At 39.1% G+C, this 23309-nt stretch overlaps 1 protein-coding gene across 4 annotated transcripts in view; it reads right to left on the reverse strand.

The window, feature by feature from the left end:
* Positions 1-284: 284 nt before the first annotated feature.
* Positions 285-23309, reverse strand: part of LOC122481352 (cytohesin 1 interacting protein) — a 76831-nt gene continuing 53806 nt past the window's right edge. For all 4 annotated transcript variants that reach the window (XM_043576768.1, XM_043576766.1, XM_043576767.1 and 1 more), the window contains 5 exons: positions 21780-21882; positions 21473-21566; positions 18577-18646; positions 6449-6515; positions 285-3627 (listed from right to left, as the gene is read on the reverse strand). In XM_043576768.1, the coding sequence (XP_043432703.1) occupies positions 3170-3627; positions 6449-6515; positions 18577-18646; positions 21473-21566; positions 21780-21882 (792 nt within the window). In that variant the 3' untranslated portion in view covers positions 285-3169. The remainder of the gene's footprint in view (positions 3628-6448; positions 6516-18576; positions 18647-21472; positions 21567-21779; positions 21883-23309) is intronic.

A 23309-nucleotide genomic window follows, 5' to 3' on the forward strand; every position in this document is an offset into this window, starting at 1 on the left:
CAGCTTCCGAGTCTATGTCTCCTTCTCTCTCTGACCCTCCCCTGCTGATGCTCTGTCTGTCTCTGTCTCTCAACAATAAATAGATGTTAAAAAATTTCTTTACAAAATAAAAAATAAAAATGTCAAAAAATTAGGTATCGAGAGGTGATCCCAGATTTCTTAAAAATCTGCTTTTAAAATAATCATTTCATTTAAGGTGCATAGGTAAAGAGATAGAGATAGAGAGAAGGGGGGGAGAGAAAGGGAGGGAAGAGACTTCTGACACTGAAGAATAGCATTCTTTATTCCAGAAAGGTATTAACTTTTTTATTGCCCATATTCTGTAAGGAAATAGATACAAAGTACCAATAACCTTGTAAACTGAAGGGTTGGATATAGTTGTTATGTAGTATTTACTATACTTAAGTTGTATACATCCATAAATACTTATACTGTATGATCAGTACACACAAATTATACCCAAGTTTGATTGCTTCAGTTCAAACTAGGATTTTTAATACTATTTGCACATGCAACTAAGATATAAAAACACTACAAAGTAGAAAGTGATGAAGAGAAGCTCATTTCAAAAAATAGAGTACCCACGTTTCTGACACCACAAAGGTGGTGTTCCTTTAGCCACATGACAGAATAATTCTCAATATGCTTCATTCAAACTTGGCTTCTCGATGCCTGCCATGCGACAAAAAATGCATTTTCACAACCAGTTATCAATTAGTGAAATCCACCAATATGGCATATTTGACAACTTTGGGATAAGCAAAAAACAAAGCACTTAGCTTTTCAATTATTTTCTCAAAAATTACATCAAAGTGAGTCATTGTGCTCCAAGAGATTAGAGAAATGAAGTCTTCTAAAGCCCCACTGAGGTCACAAGTCTGAAAAGCTCTGCTGTGAGAAATTTACCCACATTTCCACTGAACAGCCAGTTTTCTTACAACTTGTGAACGCACAAAACATGAGATACCCTTCCTTCCTGTACTTTGGTTAAAAAGTGCTTTTCTTTGTTTCCAGAACATATCAAACTCTTGACTCTAATTCTTCTTACCTCAGACTATAGCAAAATTTGCTCTGTCCCTTCCCTGAACTTTTTTAGATTTGATGACTACTGTAAGGAAGAAGCATTATACTGTATTTAACACGTAAAGCCAGAAGAAAAGCAAATAACCTATAACCTGCTTTCCCAGATGATCTGTGGAAGTTCTTAAAACACTGATCACGTTGTAGAAGAATTTAAAGTCATCTTTCCTCAAATAAACACGATGATTTCTTTCCCCCGGATTTGGCAAAATAAGGTTAACAAAATACACTGCAGATGATCATTCTAATCTATTATGGGAAATAAACAGTGTCAGGCAATCACAACTGGTTTGCAAGCCCTTGCTGAAAATAAATGTATTGTTAACCACGTAGCTATTAATGTGCCCATATTTGAAAACTAGCCTGTGGAGGCCAAGAGAAAGAGTTATTCTAAATGTGTTTGTTTTCTTTTTTAACCAAAGACAATTTTTATCCATGCAGAGTCTCTGAGGGGTGTGCTTTATGTATTCTCTGAGGAGTGGGGGTGGGGGGAAGTTCTGTGGTGATGACCACACAGAACCAGCAAAAGAGTAAACAATATCTCGAAAGACTGAAGATAGGCCAGAGCCAGAAAGGAATGGCTTTCGATGTAAGCCTCGCCCTTGGCCATGGGAACTTCTCTGAATTCCTCCTCCTTTCTGTAGGCCTAACACCTATCTAACAGGGTTGGATCACATGGAAAGCATCTTTAACCTGCTAGGTATTCAGTAAGTGGTACACAGGATTGTAACTGTTCCTGTGAAACACTACAAACTGCTTTTCATATGATTGATTCTCAAGCAGAGCGACTGGATAATTCTAAGTTCAAATAATTAATGGAAAGCAGGTTCCAATTAGAAATCTTTTTATATTTTATTTTTTAACATTCATTTATTACCCTACAGGCTTCCTCACGCTTCCTTTTTTTTTTTTCTCAAAATGACTCATTCTTTTGATTTAAGTGTGGTTCCACTCAAAGTCACCTATCAAACATCTCTTTCTCCCAAACACACACACACACACACACACACACACACACAGCTTTAAATCAGTAAGGACTATTTATTACACTGTCTACTCTAGAATATAGGTCATGAGCAGCTGTATCACCAGAACAGAGTAACCATGGACTTCAAATGGATATTGAATGAAAATGTGATTGAAAGGCTAGAAGTAATGTGATACTAACATGACCAACACGCAAAAGAATGCTAAGGCAGTAACTGTGGAATCTATAATATAAAGTGAGGAATAATGCGAACAACTCTACAGGAGAAAAATCCTTTTCCTGGCTTTAATTTTTCAAATTTCAGACATTTGCTCAAAAACAAAGATTGCAAAGTTGTATGCAGGATCTTGAGAATTCTAGACTTGCCATCAAAGTTTAGGCAGAACAAAAGTGGAATTGCGTAAGTGACATTCTCACCTATTTTGTTTAGGCTGACTATAAAAAAGGCCGTATCATAATCTTCCTCAGCACCCCTATTAGACAACATGTTTCCATGGATCTCATGGATCTAAACCCTAATATTAACTTATATGCCTCCTGCTTTATTGTTGCTGTGTTTGTGAAACATAGCTGACTATCATCTTTGTTTATAATCCTTCACAGATTTAAGCAGAAAACGTTCAAAATTGCCTATTAGTAAGCCTCCCTGGAGGCTCCTGATCTTAAGCAAACATAAGGTTCCGTGACCTACCAATGAACCTATGGAAGGTATCCCAAATAATTATATTCCGTCACTCTTTTATTTACACTTGACTCTGAAAAGTTCTCAGTTTTTCACATAGATAATCCAGAAAATAAATATAACCCTTGCCTTCACAGGCAGCATTAAAATGAGCAGGAATGTGCATTAATTTGTTATAGTATCTAACTTATGACTTAATTCCCCTACCTTCTGGTTATAAACAGAGCTTTCCTGGCTACAAAACGACTTAAGAAGCAAAAATCATGACACAAAAATTTAAATAAAGGTCACTATTGCCATGAAACGGGGTTTCAGTTTTGCAATCCCTCCACAGTTTCCCACCAGGCCGGGTGGAGTTGTTCTAAACAAGTCTAGAGATATTTACGAAATAAGCTAATACAAAAGGGCAAGACAGCCCATCAGAAGCGACTCTCTTCCTCTTCCACTGCACGGTGAAGGCCGGGGATGAATTTTAAGAGTTGTTTCCGGACACTTCCCCTTCTGCTTTTCCGGGGCAGGGTCCCAAATATGTTTGAGAAGTTGCCCTCCCACAAGGGGGACATGGACCCACTACTGGCAGTACTAATGCTTCGGTTCCTCCTCGAAGAAGACCTCTTCAGAAAATCGTCCCCATCCCTGGGGACAAAGCACTCGTCATCTGTGCTCGTCTGTCGACTGAAGGCTCCCCTGCTTGAGTCCTCAGACACACATGTCTGGTAGCCATCTTCGCTGTCCATCGTCATGGAGCTCAGACAGCTACTCTCACTGGATAATCGATTCCGGTCCAGGAGGGCAGGGCTGGGCCCAGGCAGGGTTCCAAACAAAACTGATTCATCTATGTCCATGTTCTCCAAACTCGAGCAGTTACCTGAGTCACCTAGAATGCAGAAAAGAGAGTCTACTGTGGAATGCATATGAGCATCACTCCCTTCGAGTAAATACACAAAACTTCTCTTCAAAGGGCGCAAAAAAGAAAGAGTAAAAGTGAACAATATTTTTCACTGAGCTTCGCCTATATGAACAAGTGACTTATTTTGAGGCCATTTGATGAACCTTGTAGGGGTGTTTCCCAAACTATTGTTCGTGGACTAGCTTCCATGTAAGTGTTCCACGGTCACAGAAACGGTAATGCTAAATGAAATAAATTTAAACAAGATTCTTCGTATAAGAACAGTTCAACTCATCTGACAGTATGCCAGGGTGACTTGTCAATCTCCAAGAATATAATTTCTTTTTTTTAAATTTTTTAATGTTTTATTTTTGTTTTAATGTTTTAATTTGTTTTATTTTGGGGAGAGGGAGAGACAGAGCACAAACAGGGGAGGGCCAGAGAGACAGGTAGACAGAGTCCAAAGCAGGCTCCAGGCTCTGAGCTGTCAGCACAGAGCCCAACATGGGGCTTGACTCACAAACTGTGAGATCATGACCTGAGCCGAAGTCAGATGCTCAACCGACTGAGTCACCCAGGCACCCCCAAGAGTATTATTTCTTAAACTGAAGTGACTCTGCAACATTCATTAAAATTCTCACAGAAATGGGGCTCTAAAGAATATCTTTGGGAAAAAAAATAAAGAATATACTTGGGGAAATGCTGTCTTATGGACTTCCTCCATTTAGTTCCTCTGATTTTTAGTTACCGTATTTTTATTTTTATTTTTAATGTTTTTATTTATTTTTGAGACAGAGAGAGACAGAGCATGAGCAGGGGAGGGGCAAAGAGAGAGGGATACACAGAATCCGAAGCAGGCTCCAGGCTCTGAGCTGTCAGCACAGAGCATGACATGGAGCTCGAACTCACGGACTGTGAGATCATGACCAGAGACGACGTCGGATGCCCAACCGACTGAGCCACCCAGATGCCCCAAGGTACTGTATTTTTTAAATAATTATATAATTACTGTAACATAAGTTGAAGTATATGGGAAACACAGTTATATAACCTGCGCCTATAGGCTGATTATAGAGAATTCAAAAGGTGTTTAAAACAGAAAAAAATACCTTTCAGCCTCAATATTCCTTGTTTGTTCCCAGACTACTTTAACACTTAAATGCTCTGGAATGCTAGTGTGCCCAGAAAACATCCCTGTCCTGAAATAAGTAACAATTCATTTGTACAAGTTGAATTTGATTGACTTAGTTAAATTTGTTCATCAACTTTCTCTGTATCTGGGCTCTCCAAACTCGAATTTTAATTGCACACCAACATCCATCCTGTCCATACCCCACTTGCTTATGTACTACCTGAGTTGGTTGGTATGCTGCTGAAAGAAAGGGGATTAATTGTTATACCAGCCTGAGAATGACATAATTAGAAGGTGACTCTGCTTCAGGAAAAGAAATAGAAGAGACTTTATTTTTCTATTTGATCTGCAAGGTTCAATATGTGAGCTCTGCACTGACTAGTCATAATGCTTTCCTTTTTACTAATAAAACCTACTTTACATCATCTGTCAACGAGTTGATGAATTCTTTTTGATTGGAAAGCCATTGAGAATCTCATGCCTCGTGTATTTATTCTAGGCCTAGAAAAAGTAAACTAAAGAAGTCCTTCAATCTCTCAAAAAGAACATACACAAAAGTGGCTTTACGCGGAGTCGTTTCCCTTAATCTTGAACGAAACACCTTGTCCGTACAAGCCTGTTCCTATAGAACCTCAGAACTGCCTGTACTTATTAGACCAAGCCCCATCTCCACCGCAGAATGCTCGAGAAGGGGAGGCAAAGGTTTCCTAAACACCCTCAAGTCTACAGAAATCCAGGAGGTAGCTGGATTTTTATACCTCTGTCCTGCTAGGACACTTCAGACCCCCCCAAAAGAATCTATTAAGAATTGTTTTAATATTAATTTTAAAACATACAAAAGAGAAGTAACTTATATATAAATTTCATTTAAGAGAACAAAATTTCAACACAAACCTCTATGCCGTACATTAGTGCCTAATTATGAATTAAATGTCTTTTTCCCATAAATAAGTTATGACTTGAAATAGACATTCTGGGTTATAAATGGAGACTTTAGCTCAGTGTTATCTTAAGAAGATATAACCTATGTTTCACACCCACATACCTAGTGGTTTCAGTGAATTATTTGTATGTACAAGTTCATTCCTCGGGTTACAGGAGTCACAAAGCAAATGTCACATCAACAAATTTTTCAATCAACCCATTCCCTTCAGAATTCACACAACTGCAAGAGCCATGCATTGACTATTGGGATGATCATTCCGATTTCTGTCTTGGGTTTATGGGCCAAGAAGAAGAGATTCTCTGCACTCATGTAACTTGTATAACATGAACAAATGACAGGAGGTCTACCCAAGAAGTGTGCTACCATTCTAGTTTCCATAGTTTCTGAGACTCACACAACCCCCGAGCCATAAACATTGTCAGGAATTTAACTCATCTATGGCTCTTCTAAAATCTCCACGTGCCTCTTGGAATTGTGCACATGCATGTAAGCATGTGCGTGTTTTCATGTGCCGATGTGTTACACGTATGGAGGAGAGGAGGTGACTGGACTTACCCTCCAGATACATAGGTCACTCCAAAAGTCATGACAAAAAACATACACTAGCATTCCTGATCCATGCTAGAAAATTTTTTCTTACAATGATGATAATCTTAAAATAACGTAGAGGCAGAAATACAAAAAAAAAAGGTGAATGTTAGTGTGGTTTCTGAACAGGAAGTCACATTTACCATGAAGCAGACGCTGTTCCTGTAACTGCAGAGATCTGAACTCCACCCATTTTTTCTTCAAGGTTTGCTGATAAAGAAGAAAAAAAGTGTTAATTATTGGGAATCCCCAGTGAAGGTAGCAATTTACTTCTGGGTGTTGAGATTTGTCATTAATTTTTTTCTTCTTTTCTTTCTAGCACTAACAAACCCTCTCATTCATTCAGAAGATTATTTTCTATACAAAAGGGGGATGTTGGGAATACTACTTTCTCAAGAAATAATCTAGTAGCACCAATGAGTTGAAACAATTGACAACAGAAACAATGACTTTTTTAATTTTCATCTGTTTTAAATATTACATAACTGATTGTTTGGGTCTGTGTCCATTTACTAGCTGTTGAGGCAAGGATTTACCATCTAGGCTTCCCCCAAGCACAAGATGAAGGCCTTCATAGAATCCAGACCCTGGGATTGTCATGAAAATTAAGTAAGTTAGTAGATGTAGAATGTTTGGAACAGTGATTACAACTTAGTAAATGTTCAGTAAATGCCATCATTCTATAAGCCTGGGGCATTAAACCAGTGTTTTCTGCTGCACACCTATTTATCTTTCATACCAAAAAGGGGAAGCTGGCCTGTCTGAAAGGCTTCCTTTGGAGGGCTAAACTTAGAACACTGCTAATAAGGACCCTCACTTAACTGCTTCCTTCCTTGGCTGCTCAGCACGAGAACAGCGTCCCAGGGTGGGAACGAAGTGGCTGCTGTCAGTCAAGACTGCTCAGGAGACCTGGCCTAACCCATCAAAGGGGCTGAGGTGAGGAAAATCAAAGCCAGCCAGGCAGAAGAAACCATCTGACAAGGATAGCTAGAGGCTCATTCTCCCTCACATCCTTTGGCCTTTACCCTACCCCCGGTCCTTGCCGGTTGCCATCCCCACAGCAAGCCCAGCAGGCAGGCACAGCTCAGATTTGCCTGTGGACGCTTCATCCCAAAGGAAAGGCAGCCTAGTTGGAAACAGGCACTGCTCGGTAAGAAACAGTCTGGAAGAGGTAGATGAAGGCTGAAAAGAAAGAGGGAAAAAAGCACATTTGGAAGGGGAAAGGCTAAGGAAAAGAAAATAATACACTTACAAGAATATTGTCGAATGCTTAAGGGAAGAATGGCTTTCCTCAGTTCAGGGACTGAACAATCAGTGGGCGGGATTTTCCAAGCCTTGGTAACAGTAACACTAAGCATCAACCCTTAGAGTTACCTGTATGATATGCAAGCACTAAATCAAAGCCATAAAATGCCTGGCTCAGTTGATGTCTTGTTTTTTCTACATTATACTTTAGTCAGCATGTCTACGAGATGGCCGAATTACAGCTCCTTTTATTTGTGCAAACTGTGGTCCTATGAAGGTCAGAGTTAAGGACCCATGGAGAAAAAAAACTAGGATCCAGCGCCTTCCTCCTTACAGGGGTCTATCTCCTGCAAGAGAATAGAGTCCAGGAGAGGAGCATGGCATAGGCTGACAATCAACACTAAACACAGAGAGAAGCTTGCACTTGCTTTCAGAAATACAAAGTCAGGCCTTGCCAAATAGTTATTTTTTGTGAAAACAAACATTTTAAAATATCTAATCCGTTGATTTGGTCCAGTTATCTAGGCACGTCATCATTTAAACCAAGAAAACACCAGAGTAAAGAACAAATGTGTCAAAGTGATTAAGAGTTTTTGGTCTCTGTGGAAGCTTCCCCATTTTCCTCAGAATCTGTTTCTGCCTGTTCTTAACATTACAGTGGTATATTTGGACCAACGAGAGCTCTTGCCATCAGAAGAAAATGAAAGCATGTGGGAGATCTAACCCCATTGGGCCCTATTGCCTCAGTGTACCTAGCTCAGGGCCTGGTATGCAGCAGCTGCTTAGTAAATATTGGTTGAATGAATATATCAAAGGATGGCTTCCTGAAATCAAACTCAACTCTCACAGACGGGTATTTTGAGTTGGATGGATTTCCAACGTTTCCAATATACGTGAGACATACAGCTAAACATTTCCATCTTTACGACTTTTATAAAGTGCTCTTGTGGATAATACGCGGTTTAATTTTCCTAACTGTCCTACAAAGTTCCAGATTAGAAAACAAAGGTGCAATGTACCAAATCCTTCCCAAGGGCTATGAACCCAGTAAAAAGCAGAGTTAGATTAAAAAGTAGCCCCTCCAGCTAGCACAGTGGATGTGCTGTTTTCATGTTAAACATCTGAATCAGAGGTCTTGAGAAAGGGAATCCCTGAAGCCATGGCTCAGAAGGGACCACTCTTTCTAAAGAAGAGCTTGTGGCCTCACAGAGTCTTTGAAAGATCAGTGCGTACTTATGTGGGACCCACAAACTAAATGTCATTGTGGGAAGGGGAAGCCAACTTGACCCTGGTTACACGTCAGATTCAGACATTTCTGGCTCGTGACCATGAAAATGAGGCTGAGAAAAGCTGCTAATGGTGGCTATGGCTCATGTAGAACTCGAGCCTAAAGAGGCAATTGCATAAAAATGCAGCCTCATGACCTGAGCCAAACAGGACACTAACCCTCTAGAAGGCATCCACACGGCCAGCCCTGACTTGGAGCCTCGAAAGTGCAGGGTGGAGGAAACCCAAGCACAATATTGAGTGGAAGGGAGAGACCACCATATAAGGGAAATGGGCAGTATAAAGTCCAAAGGTATGAAAAGCTAGAAAACCGAATGTCAGCACATGGATTCTCTCCAAACAAAATGAAAATGAACAGTGTCCAAAGAAGACTTTAAAACAAGAATATTTATAATCCTCTGAGGAAGAAATGAAACCAATGTTGATCAGAACAAGCAATCTGAAACAAAGAAGTAAAACGAGAACAGATAGACATGAAAAAGAATGATCTGAAAATTAAAAATCAATTAATCCTGGGGCACCTGGGTGGCTCAGTGGGTTAGTCATCTGACTTCAGCTCAGGTCATGATCTACCAATTCATGAATTCGAGACCCGCATCAGGCTCTGTGCTGATAGCTCAGAGCCTGGAGCCTGCTTCAGATTCTGGGTCTCCCCCTCTCTCTGCCCCTCCCCTGCTCACTCTGTCTCTCTCTCTTTCTCAAAAATAAATAAGCATTAAAAAAATTTTTTTAAGAATCAATTAATCCTTAAAGCTGGATGGAAATAACTCATTCTATACAGCATAAATACAACACTACTGAAGAACTAAACAAGAACCTAACAAAGAAGATAAAGTGATACAAAATATGAGTGGTTAGGAAGCAAGGGAAATAAATCAAAAGATTCTAAAATATGTCCAACATGAATTCCAAAAGATAATTCAGGGAATGGTGAAGAAGGTATATTCAAAGAGATCAAGATGAGAGTTTTCCAAAACTGAAGAAATTCATAAGTCTTTAGATTGAAAAGATAGTGCAATTTTTAAGCAATATAAATTTAGAAATGAATCCAGACCGAATCACATTTCAGTGAAACTTTAGATCAGTAAAGACAAAAGAACATCTTTTTTTTTTTTTAACTTTTTTTTTTTTTTAACATTTATTTATTTTTGGGACAGAGAGAGACAGAGCATGAACGGGGGAGGGGCAGAGAGAGAGGGAGACACAGAATCGGAAACAGGCTCCAGGCTCTGAGCCATCAGCCCAGAGCCTAACGCGGGGCTCGAACTCACGGACCGTGAGATCGTGACCTGGCTGAAGTCGGACGCTTAACCGACTGTGCCACCCAGGCGCCCCAAGAACATCTTAAAAGTAACCAGAAAAAGACAAAAGATTGCCACAAATTGAAATACTGGTTTTTGAAAAGGCTCAAAAATAGAAAATCCTCTAAAGTCCCATAAAAAAAGGCATAAAAAGTAGTACAAGTAAAAATGGGGACATAATCCTTCTTGTGAAGAAAATAAAAATATGAGAATAGAATTTTTATTATCAACTTATTCGATAAATTTGAAAAATTTGAAAATTTATTAACAAAAACATTAATTCAATAAAACTGACTCAAACAAAACAAAACAAACAAAACAGAAATCCTGAGAAGTCTTATAATTAATAAGGAAACTGAAACAGAGTTTAGAAGTATTCTCACCAAAAAAGAACCTTAAGCCCAGATGATTCAGATAGTTACAAGAATTCTAGCAGAGAAGAAAAGGGGAAGATTCTTCCCAGCTCATGCTAAGAGTCCAGAAAACATGATACCAAAACTAAAGAAAGATAGTTTGAGAAAAGAAAACTGCAGGCCATTTTACCTATAAATGAAGCTACCTTTAAAAATCCTAAAGAATATATTAGCAAATCAAATCTACAATTATATAAAAAAATGATTGTAAATTATGACTAGGTTGCGTTATTCTAGAAATGCAAGAGTAGTTTAACATTAGAAAATCTTTAAATGTCATTTGCCATATTGACAGGTTTTTAAAAAATACATAAACAGGAGGGGTGCCTGGGTGGCTCAGTCGGTTAAGCATCCGACTTCAGCTCAGGTCATGATCTCAAGGTTTGTGGGTTCGAGCCCTGCATCAGGCTCTGTGCTGACAGCTCGGAGCCTGGAGCCTGCTTCGGATTCTGTGTCTCCCCCTTCTCTCTGCCCCTCCCCTGCTCACACTCTGTGTCTTTCTGTCTCTCGATAATAAATAAATTTTTTTAAAAAAATTAGAAATACATAAACAAGAATAATACATGCAGAAAGCAATGTTTGATAAAATTTAATACACAAGCACTATAAAAACTACCAGTAAATTTGGTATGGAAGGGAGCATCCCAAATCAGAAAAGTATACTCATAGAGAGAGCTCATTCCTAATAGGAACAAGTGGGAATTCCCTTTAAAATCAAGAAAAAACAAAGATGCCTATTATTATAGTTTCTATTCAACACTATATTATAGGCTATAGTCAATGAAATGAAGAAAGAGAAACTGTTATTCTCAATGGTTACTATCTTCACAGAAAATCCAAAATAACCTACAGATAATTTGTTTAAATGATATAGTTTAGCAATAGTTTGAACAAGATAGATTGAGTGACAGCATAAAAATTGACTTTATGTATCTATACATCAACCTCAACCAAAACGTTTATTTTTTATAAAGAAACTATAATACAAACAAAAGTCATTCATAGAAAGGGTTACATCTAGCGAAAGACATACAGGATCTACTTGTGTAAAATTATGAGACTCTGTTGAAAGAGACAAAGAAAACAATTAAAAATGGTAAGATTATGAAAACTTTTCCTCTAAGATCAGGAAGAAGACACGATGTCCACTCTCACCACTTTGATTCAACAGAGTGGAAATCCTCGCATGATAATCAGACATATAAGGAAATAAAAGGAATCCAAACTGGTTAAGGAAGAAGTAAAACTGTCACTATTTGCAGCTTGTATGACACTATATATAGAAAACCGTAAAGATTCCACCAAACACTATTAACACTAACAAACTCAGTAAAGTTGCAGAAGACAAAATTAAAATACCGAAACCTCTTGCATTTCCATATGCTAATAATGAAGTAGCAGATTACAATTGCATCAAAAAGAACAAAATATCTAGGAATAAATTTAACCAAATAGGTGAAAGACTTCTACTCTGAGAACTGTAAGACATTGATGAAAGAAACTGAAGACAACGCAAACAAATGGAAATATATTCAATGTCCACCCTTTGGAAGAATTAATATCATTAAAATGTCCATACTACCCAAAGTAACCTAAAGAGTCAATACAGAATACAGTCCCTATCAAAAGACAAACAGTATTTTGTAAGTTTATTTATTTATTTTGAGAGAGAGAGAGAGAAAGTATGAGTCGAGGAGGGGCATAGAGAGAAGGAGAGAGAATCCAAAGCAGGCTCAACACTGTCAGCACAGAGACTGACATGGGGCTCGAACCCAGGCACCATGAGATGGTGACCTAAGGCCAAAGTCAGATACCCAACAAACTGAGCCACCCAGGTGCTCCATGAATAGCATTTTTTAAAGAACTAGAATAATCCTGGGGTGCCTGGGTGGCTCAGTCGATTAAGCACAAGACTTCGGCTCAGGTCATGATCTCAGGTTTGTGGGTTTGAGCCCCCGCATCGGCTCTGTGCTGACTCCAGAGCCTGGAGCCTGCTTTGGATTCTGTGTCTCCCTCTCTCTTTGCCCCTCCCCTGCTTGTGCTCTATCTCCCTCTCTCTCTCAAAAAATAAATAAACATTAAAAAAAAAATTAAGGGGCGCCTGGGTGGCTCAGTCAGTTGACCACCCGACTTCGGTTCAGGTCATGATCTTGTGGTCTGTGAGTTCGAGCCCCGTGTCAGGCTTTGTGCTGAAAGCTCAGAGCCTGGAGCCTCTTTCGGATTCTGTGTCTCCCTCTCTCTCTGACCCTCCCCCGTTCATGCTCTGTCTCTCTGTCAAAAATAAATAAACATTAAAAAAATTAAAAAAAAAGAACTACAATAATCCTAAAATTTGTATGAAACCACAAAAGAACCCAAATAGCCAAAACAATCTTAAAAATGAACACCAGAACTTGAGGTATCACAATCTCAGATTTCAAGATAAACTAAAAAGCCAAAGTAATCAAAACATTACACCAGCACAAAAATAGATACATAGATCAATGGACTAGGATAGAGAGACCAGAAACAAACCCATACTTATATGGTTAATCAATCTATGACAAAGGAGTTAATAATATACAATGGGGAAAAAATAGTCTTTTCAGTAATTGGGAAAACTGGACAGCTACATGCAAAAGAATGAAACTGGACCACTTTCTTATACCATATAAAAAATAAACTCAAAATGGATTAAAGACCTAAATATGAGACAGGAAACCATAAAACTCCTAAAAGGAAACATATGTAGTAATCTCTTGGACATTGGTCTTAAAAACATATTTTTGGATATGTCTCCTCAGGCAAGGGAAACAAAATCAAAAATAAACTATGGGGCTACAACAAAATTAAAAGCTTTTGCTCAGCAAAGGAAACCACCGATGAAGCAAAAAGGCAACTGAATGTGAGAAGATATTTGCAAATGATACCTGCAACAAGGGGTTAATATTCAGCATATGTAAAGAACTTCCATAATTCAACACCAAAAAGCCCCAAATAATCCCATTAAAAACGGGCAGAGGACCTAAATAGACATTTTTTCCAAGGAAGACATACAGATGGTTAATAGACACATGAAAAAAAACACTCAACATCAGTTATCATCAGGGAAATGTAAATCAAAACCACAATGAGATATCATTTACATCTGTCAGAATGGCTAATACAAAAAAACCCAAGAAATAAGAAGTACTGGGGAGTATGTGGAGACAAAAGAAACTTCATGCACTATTGGTAGGAATGCAAATTGGTGCAGCCACTGTGAAAAACAGTATGGAGTTTTCTCGAAAACTTAAAAATAGGCGCCTGGGTGGCTAAGCTGGCTAAATGCCCCACTCTTGATTTTGGCTCAGGCTATAATGTCACGGTCTGTGAGGTCGAGCCCCAAGTAGGGCTCCGCACTAACAGCTTGGAGCCTGCTTGGGATATGCTCTCTCCCCTTCTCTCTGTCCCTTCCCCACTCACGTGTATGTTCTCTCTCTCTCTTTCTTTCTCTCTCTAAAAATAAATAAACTTAAAAGAAATAGCCAAGATATATAGGCACCCTAAGTGTCCATAAATAGAGAAATGGATAAATGGTGTCCATAAACAGTGGAATATTATTCATCCACAAAAAAGAATAAAATCTTGCTATTTGTGACAGCATGGATGGACCTAGAGGATACTATCTAAGTGAAATAAATCAGACAGAGGAAGACAAATAGCACAGGATTTCACACCTATGTGGAATCCGAAAAAATTCCACAAACAAACAAACAAACAAACAAAACAAACAAAAAGAAACAGATTCAAAAAATACAGGGAACTGGTGGTTGCCAGAGGGGTGGGGAGTGGGAGGATGGGCGAAAAAATGGCGAGATCGTCTGTCACTAAGAAAACTCAATACCATACAAATGTCAAGCATTTTAAAATTGAGCTATCTACGTACAATGTGGTATCAATCAAAATTCTAAAATGTACTTACAGAACTTGACAATCTGATTCTAACATTTACATAGATGATCAAAGAACCAAGAATAACCTGGACGTTTTGCTCAATGGAATACCAATATTTAAGGTAAAATAACTGAGTTTGAGACAAACAATGGATCGGAATACGGAGCCCATAAGAAAATCCATGCATATATGAAACGTGCTTGAAAACAGAGGCTTCTCTGCAGTTCAGTTGGGCGAAAAGACGGACTATACAATACGTAGTACTGAGAGAACTGAGTATTCATATGAGAATCAGAGAAAATTAGAATCCCATCTCAAACCACATATATAACTTAACTCTGGATGCATTCAGAATGTAAGTGTAAAAGAGAAAAACCTTAAACCTTTTAGAAGAAAATATAGAAAGTGCAGATTACCTACAAAGGATAAAAAAATAGGAGATCTTTCGTAAACAAAAATATCAAAGGCGCAATACATTTAAAGTGCTAAGGAGACAGAGCATCAGCTAAGAATAATTCAGTCACCTCGCAAAACTCTCCTTCCGCAGTAGCAGTGCAAGATTTTCCTGATAAAGAAAGACCTACTTACCCTTGCTAAAAGCAAGTACTACGGCAAAAAAAAGAAAGTAAACCCAGAGGTAAGGAACAGAAAACAACAGCAAGCAGGCCACTTCAACGTATGAGTGTATTTGTTCACTACCAGATATCTGCAACAGAAGCCTGTAGTTTTTCTTTCTAAAAGTTGATAAAATTCTCCAAAGGCAAGCAATAATAAGAAAGATGGGGTCTTAAATGGACATTTAAACATGTTAACGTTCTTATGATGTTCTATGAGAGGATGGGTATATTGAAGAAATTCATGCATCGTTTAAAAAAATAGGTAAGTATGAATATTAAAACTTCAAGAGAAAACATTGAAGGAGCAGAAATTGCTTAGAAACATGAAACGTGTTTTTTACAGGTGAATTCTTTATTCCGTGAAATATAGTCCTATTTGATCAGTCATACTTTAAATAACACCCACCAGTTTATTTTGTACATTTCTTTCCTTTTTCTACAAAAGGTTAAAGAAGCCAGGTTTATTTAACAACAACAACAACAACAACAACAACAACAACAAAAAGATGCTCACGAATACTCTCTTTTACCAAAACAAATTAAGTTTTGACAGTTTTAAAACCTAAATAGGGGAGCCTGGGTGGCTCAGTCAGTTAAGGATCTGATTCTTGATTTCGGCTCAGGTCATGATCTCACACTTGATCCAGCCCTGAATTGGGTTCTATGCTGAGCCTGGGGCCTGCTTGAGATTCTCTCTTCTCCCTCTCCCTCTCCCTCTGTCCCTCCCCACTTGCACTTATGCTCTCTCTCTCTCTCTCTCTCTCTCAAAAAAAAAAAAGCCTAAATGTAATTTACATTTACATTTACATTTAACTGTTTATTACATACAAAATATTCATGATAAAATGTTAGAGGCATTCCCTTTAAGGCCAAGAACAAGAAGATTATCACTCTTGAACAACATGGGGGGTTGGGGCACTGACCCCTGCACAGTAAAAAAATCTACATATAACTCTGCACTCCCTAAAAACTTAACTACTAATAGCCTACTGTTGACTGGAAGCCTTAATGATAACATAAACAGCACATATTTTGTATGGTATGTTACATACTGTACCCCTACAATAAAGTAAGCTGAATCCTTGCACTTCAAACCTTTGTTGTTCAAGGATCAGCTATATTTGAATAATCAGGGAGTAAAGGGCCAAACCTTTCAGTATCTGCAGATAATATTGTGTCTAAATAAAAAAATCTAAGAGAATCTATAAACATATTGGAATAAAGAGACTTCAGTAAGACTACTGGATTTAAAATTTACACAGGGGCACCTGGGTGGCTCAGATGGCTAAGCGTCTGACTTCAGTTCAGGTCATGATCCCACGGTTTGTGGGTTTGAGCCCCGCGTCAGGCTCTGTGCTGAGAGCTCAGATTCTGTGTCTCTCTCTCACTCTGCTCCTCTCCTGCTCACTCTTTCCATCTCTCTCTCTCTCAAAAATAAACATTATTTTTTTTTATTTACACAAAAATAAATAGCAACAACCTAAAAGATCTTTTAAAAGTAAAAGATCATATTGGAGCGCCTGGGTGGCTCAGTTAAGCGTCCAACTCTTGATTTCAGCTCAGGTCATGATCTCATGATTCATGGGATCAAGCCCCCCATCAGGCTCTGGTCTGACAGCACAGAGCCTGCTTGAGATCCAATCTCTCTCTCTCTCTGTCTCTCTCTCTCTCTCTCTCTTCTCTCCTCCTCTCTCCCACTCATGCATGTGCACTCTCTATCTCTCTAAAAATAAATAAACATAAATAAATTAAATTAAAGTTAAAAGATTATATTTAGGGGCGCCTGGGTGGCGCAGTCGGTTAAGTGTCCGACTTCAGCCAGGTCACGATCTCGAGGTCTGTGAGTTCGAGCCCCGCGTCAGGCTCTGGGCTGATGGCTCAGAGCCTGGAGCCTGTTTCCGATTCTGTGTCTCCCTCTCTCTCTGCCCCTCCCCTGTTCATGCTCTGTCTCTCTCTGTCCAAAAAATAAATAAACATTGAAAAAAAAAATTTAAAAGATTATATTTATTATAGCAAGAAAACTTAGAAGGTACATAAGAATAAACATAATAAAAGATATACAGCAGTGCATGAAGAAATTATAAAATATTTTTGAAGTACACAAAAAACCTGATTTAAAAGATCAAGTCCTATGTTTGAAGTAGGAAGAGTGAAAACCATAAAGATGTCAATTGATATTTATCCTATAAATGTCAATTCCCATCATAATCTGAACAGAGGAATTGTTAAAGAAATTTTACAAATTAACTCAAAATATAGCAATAAGTACAATAACAAGAGTACAAAATCAGTGTTGATACAGAAGGAAACAGAGGTTATTGATGAACTAGATGTGGGGGGAGGGAGGAAGAATACAAGATAAAACAGAAACAGTAACTCTCCCCTCACGGGCGCAAAAATTAAAACGTACACACTTCAGGGGCGCTCAGTTGGTTAATCGTCCAACTCTGGCTCAGGTCATGATCTCACAGTTCGTGAGTTCCAGACCCACATCGAGCCCTCTGCTGTCAGCACAGAGCCCGCTTCAGATCCTCTGTCCCCAGCTCTGCCTCTCCCCCACTGGCACGCACATGTGCATGCTCTCTCTAGTTCTCTCAAAAATGAATAAACATTAAAAAGAAAAGAAGACCATGCTTCACAAAGAAAATTGATAAACACCAGCTATTGTTAAACACTGTCCAGGCAAGCAACCTGCCTGTAGTAGGCCGTGTGGTCTCTGCTTAGACTGGCCCCCTCACTGCCATGCAGGGGAGATCTCTGGGATAAAGAGATCATTGCAATCTGTAGGAGCATGACTCACATGCACATGGGTGAGGGCTGTACTTCATGGCCTGGCAGAACCTCACCCATCTAGCAAACTGAGATTTTCAAGACCCCCAAAAAGCCATCCCAGGGAATTGTATCTAAACATCCTGCAATATGCACTGTCTCCTGGAAACTTAATTTTTTTTTTTTCCCCGCTTCAGAGTTGATTGCGTGTTGGCCGATGAAAGTAGATTTCAAGGACAACCACAGGAGAAGAGGGAGATGATTTCTGGAGGAAGAAAGAGGCTGAACAGAAAGACACAGAAGAGGAAAGTGGAAAAACAAAACTTCTAGGCCCTCCTGCAAACAGGCAACACGCGGGGGGGGGGGGGGGGGGGGGGATGAAGAAAAGACCGGCAACTCCTCCTTTGTTTCTTCCCCAAACAAAATGTAAATCAAGAGAGATCACAGGTGCATGAATGAAAAGTTCTTCAAGTGATGTGCCTTCCTGTTGCTTTTTTGAGCCTCACAGAAACACCGAAGGAGGAAGGAAGAACGTGATTTGCACTGGCTTGTGGAATTTAATATTCCCGTAAAGGTAATTGTGTGGCTCTTGATAATTCAGCAGTTTAGACTCATCATGACATTTCATCTTCAAGGGCTATTTCAATTCCTCAAATAGATTTTTATTCTACCACTCACACATTCAAGGATGAAAAAGGTACCTCACTGTATTAAATTAAATTACCTTTAAAACTTGTAGCTTTGCTTCCAGCTCTGTTCTTTTGAGAATCATTGTTCCATTAAGAGTCTCTATCCTGTTTTAAGAGAAAGGGAGGGGGGGAGGGAACAGCATGAGTGATTCTTTCGAACAAGTACCATCCTTGTAGATTATGCCACTTTGAGCACAGACTACACTTAAAAAAGCAACAAAAATGTTATTATTTCCATGGCACTTCAAGTATCTGCACCTAGGCGGAATCTTCTGACAATATTCAGAGAAAGAAAATGGAACAAAAGCAACACAAAAACAAAATGTCCCCTAGAGAGGGAGGTTGAAAGAAAAGATACTGTTTAACTTGTAACCGATGGCTCGCTTTATAGATGCCAGCGTATGGCAATGATTGTTGTTCTCTAATGGAATCTATTCTTATGGTCTCTGACTGAATCACCTATTCTATTTGGTGAATATTTACTGGGCATTTACTGTGTGCCAGAATTTAGATAGTCATGCTTAGCATCCAGCAATGAAACCAACATGCAATAGGGATTTTCAAACAGTGGAAGCAACATGCTCTTTCTTGGAAAAGGGAAACATCCTTTCTTTCCTGGGATGCTAGGGACCTTTACTCTGTAAATTGACTTAATTTTGCAGCTCGAACAAACAGAACCGAAACCGCTAAGAGATAATAACCTTCATATGACTCTCACATCTTGGAACCTTTTAAGTTTATAAACCTTAATCCTAGCATTATCAGTTTGATGCTGTTCTTTTCTCCCTATACCAAATGCCTTTCTAAAAATAAAAGGACGTGTTCTATCCTGAGTGATTTGTTTTGTGGGCTCATGTTGAGGCCTTTATTTTGACTACTAAGTCAGCAATCTGAATAAGGTAACAAATTCCATGTGTTAGTCACACACCTAAATATTTTTAAAGTATTGGTTCAAATTCCTTCTGACAAATAAGCTGTAACTATTTATTAAGATTCAGGAAATCTTTCAAGTCATGGGGGAATAATAGCATTAAATACGGAGACGAATTTTTTCTCTATTTCTAATAGCATCATTCCCAAGATAATGAAATGATAATGAAAGCCAAGATGTTGTCTCCTTTCTCATTAGGATGGTCTTGTCTCTGGTCACGGGTGAGGATCCCTATGAATCTGTTTCAGTGGGAACTTTAATGCTGACCTGAGCTGAACAAGCAATAAATGTCTATGTGCCAAACCTCAGGAATACACTGGTCACCCTCTTCAGTATTTATACAGTTGTCTCTCATTTTCCTGACGTCTGAATTTCCATTTGTCTCCACCCACTACTCCTTAATTACATACCTGCGTTTTACCCACCTCAACCATTTGGAACATAGCCTCCTGATTCTAACTGCCACCATTTTCCCTGGGATTCTATATGGCTCCAACCATATAGATTCAAGTTTCTCTGGAGTAAAGAGCTCCTTTACCCTGAACTCACAGGATCCACGGAGTTGGACCATCACGAGTCCCACACACAGTAAGAACATCTTTGAAGCTTTAGACCAGAATAATTGAAGAGCATCCAGGGGATTTTCTATTGGCAGCTTGCAATGAGCAGCTGTGGGGTAGCTGAAGAGAACAGATCTTGGCTTCCAGAGCGGGGGGTGAAATCCTAGCCCAGTCACTTACTATATCATTGATCTTAATTCCACCTAACTTAAGCTTCAGGCACTTGATCCATAAATAGAAATAAAACTAACATCACAAGGTGGCTGTGAAGGATGAGCGAGATAATGCACACACACCCCACCTTCGTCAGAACAAACGCTTAAATTACTTAGCCTGACAAGACCCATGCTCTGCCCCCTGGCCAACTCCCTGCCTTCATTTCTTATATTCTCCCTAATCTACCAACCACCCATCACACTGGTTGTTTCTCTATCTCTTGGACATGCCAAGCCCATTTTGAGACTTCACAGACCTCTCTCTTTGCCTGAAAGGCTCTCACCAGAAGTTCCCATGACCATCCCTTCTTTTTCTTTATGTCTCAGCCCAGATTTCCCCTCCTCAGGCAAGATCCCTCTAAACGCAGGTAGAATCCTCTTACTCAGTATTCTACCCCGTTCCTCATTTTACTTCCTTAATAGCAGTAACCAAAAGTTGAAATTTCAAAATTACTTATTTTGAAAGCTTCCCTTGTCCATCTCCCTCCACAGATAATAAAGCACTACAAGAGGCCTTGTCTTTGTCTCTCCTAAGCCTATATCACAAAGCTGGAAACATAGTATTTGCTCAATAAATATCATTTGAATGACTGAGGAAATTCCATCTTTTAACTAATTACTGAAGTCGTATTAGGCTCTAAAGGATGGTATGGTAGAAAAATTCAGTCAAATCTCTAGTTGGGGAGAAAACTCTCCCATGAGTAAGTCTGGACTATTAGTAAGTGTGAGTGTGCGTCGCAGGGCAGGGAGGGTTGACCAGAGTTTTCTTCCTGCTAAATGGAACACTAGAAGAGAAAAACAATTGGCTTGTGGTGTGAGAGTAAAAAACTCAGCCCTCCTGACCTTTTATTTGTTCTAACCACAAGATTATATCAACCATGGAAGCTGGACTAATTCCTCTCTATCCAAAGAGAATGTAGTGCCAGTTTAGTTGAATTTGACATTAAGATAAATAAATAAATAAATTTTCTAAATGCCATCCCTCCCACACAGATGTTGGGGCTATTGATGTCCTCTGACTTTAGATGTTGACAATACTTTCAAGTTTGAGGAAACCTTGAGAAACAAAAGGGACTGATAATACACGTCTGTACCCGATCCCAAAGCTTTGGTGCACTGCCTCCCTTCTTGTGATCCTGAACAAAAAGCCTATTCATTCACTCAACAGGCATTGTGAGAGACCATAACATTTCTGAAGCCCCATGGGAAGCAGATGGATAGTTACGTTAACATGTTTCCTGAAGATCTGATCAGGTCTACGACTTGTTTGTGGGTAAAGCCTTCCGTGCTCACACCATTGATATTTGCAAGGACATCACCTGGGAGATGCCAAGGAAAGTGAGTGTTAAAACACTTGCTTGAAGAATCCCTCCTGACATGCAAATAAAACAAAACAAGCAAGCCCCAAACCTTAGCAACATAAAAGAGGGAAGAAAATTCAAAGCAGCAATCACATCCTGGCCTTCGATGGCATAAAGATTTCTTTTCTTGCTATTTAAATCATTCCCAACATGAGCAAAGTTATAAATTACCAGTTTGCAGGCCAGCGTAGTGGGCTGGGCTGTCCTCCTGTATTTTGCAAATCAGAGTGCACATCTCAGAAGAGCACATGTTCTGGTTCTGGAGCCTGTAAGTCTAAAAATTCAAGTGATACGTAATTATTATTCAAAAAATTCAAAATCTACGTGTCAAAAAATAAAAGGGTGTTGATTATGCAGCGGAACAGGTAAAAGTACAAAGAACAATTGGAAAGTCTTTCTCGAATATAAACTGAATCAAAGGTACCAGTCCTGAGATTCTATGATGAAATCTGTAGCCAACCCTTTTCATTAAAAAAAAAAAAAAAATCCAGCGTGAGACTAAAAGTGGGATAAGACTGGCTCAAGATTTTTCCATTTTCAAGCCTGAGAGACCACCTGATGCTCTCATTATTACATATCTATTAAGAAAAATTAGGTTTCTTATTTCCCAATGGGATAAAACAATAGTAGCCAAAAAGCAAAGAGAAAAATCTCTGTGTGGTTCTCCCAAGCTAAAGCACTCATTACAAGAGCATATGGAACAGTACACATCCAGGAAGGGAGATGTGCCAACAATAATTATTTTAAATCAGAGCTCTGCAAATAATGACAATCTGCCCTGTATTTTTTCAAAAGTGCTATAATTGACGTGATTACCTTCTTGTCTAAGTGCTCTCTGGTATGCCTGCCTGAATACTCACCGGTTCATTAGTCACTCAACTAAATTAGAAAAAGTTATGCTTCGTCTCTTGCCTCAGTTTGTCAAAACCCGCTTGGTTTTGTTTTTATTTTTGTTTCAAATTGTACCAAGAACACTCCATAAATATTGCTCGATATAGTGGCCCAGTGACCTATAACAAACATATTTTTCTTTTGCACACATTTAAGTTACGAAGCCTAGTTCCATTTAGAATCAAAATCAGTATCTGAGTTGAGTAATCTGATTCCTAAAGTTATTCCTATTACAGTACTGCTTCTCTGTGGAGAAATTAATGCCTGATGTTCACTCCTTCTTATTTTACAGACACAGAGACTCCAGAACCAGAAGTCAATCATGTGCATGCAACTCCTAGAAACTTGACTTAGTTAACATCTAAGGAATCTCTATTCACTCTGCAAGGCATTTAGAATCCCTATATCATAAAGGTACGAGGGACCTTTAAAGGTCATTTATTACACTTCCCTCTATGTCAGATCCCTTTAACAGCTTTTCTGCCAGGAAGTCTTGCTACAGCCTGGACCCTTTCAGGAATGAAAAGGTGATCTAGTCCATGCGGTACATGAACCAAAGCTCTAACAGTCACTCCTCTGGGAAACCACCCTTATAACAGCTCTTATTAGCAGTGAGAATCTGCCCTCCAGGTCCAGTGATCAAAGTGAGTACAATGAGAGGAGACGTGTTGATTTACACAGCCAGCATATATGCGCACAACCAGTGTAAAATTTGTGGATTGGGGACAGAGAAGAAAAGGCAGAAGCCCCATAGTTCTGGATTGAAATAGTCAAATAATCCCCCCCGCCCCCCTCACACACACACACACA

The sequence above is a fragment of the Prionailurus bengalensis genome, chromosome C1 (assembly GCF_016509475.1).
Source record: "Prionailurus bengalensis isolate Pbe53 chromosome C1, Fcat_Pben_1.1_paternal_pri, whole genome shotgun sequence".
NCBI classification, from domain to species: domain Eukaryota; kingdom Metazoa; phylum Chordata; class Mammalia; order Carnivora; family Felidae; genus Prionailurus; species Prionailurus bengalensis.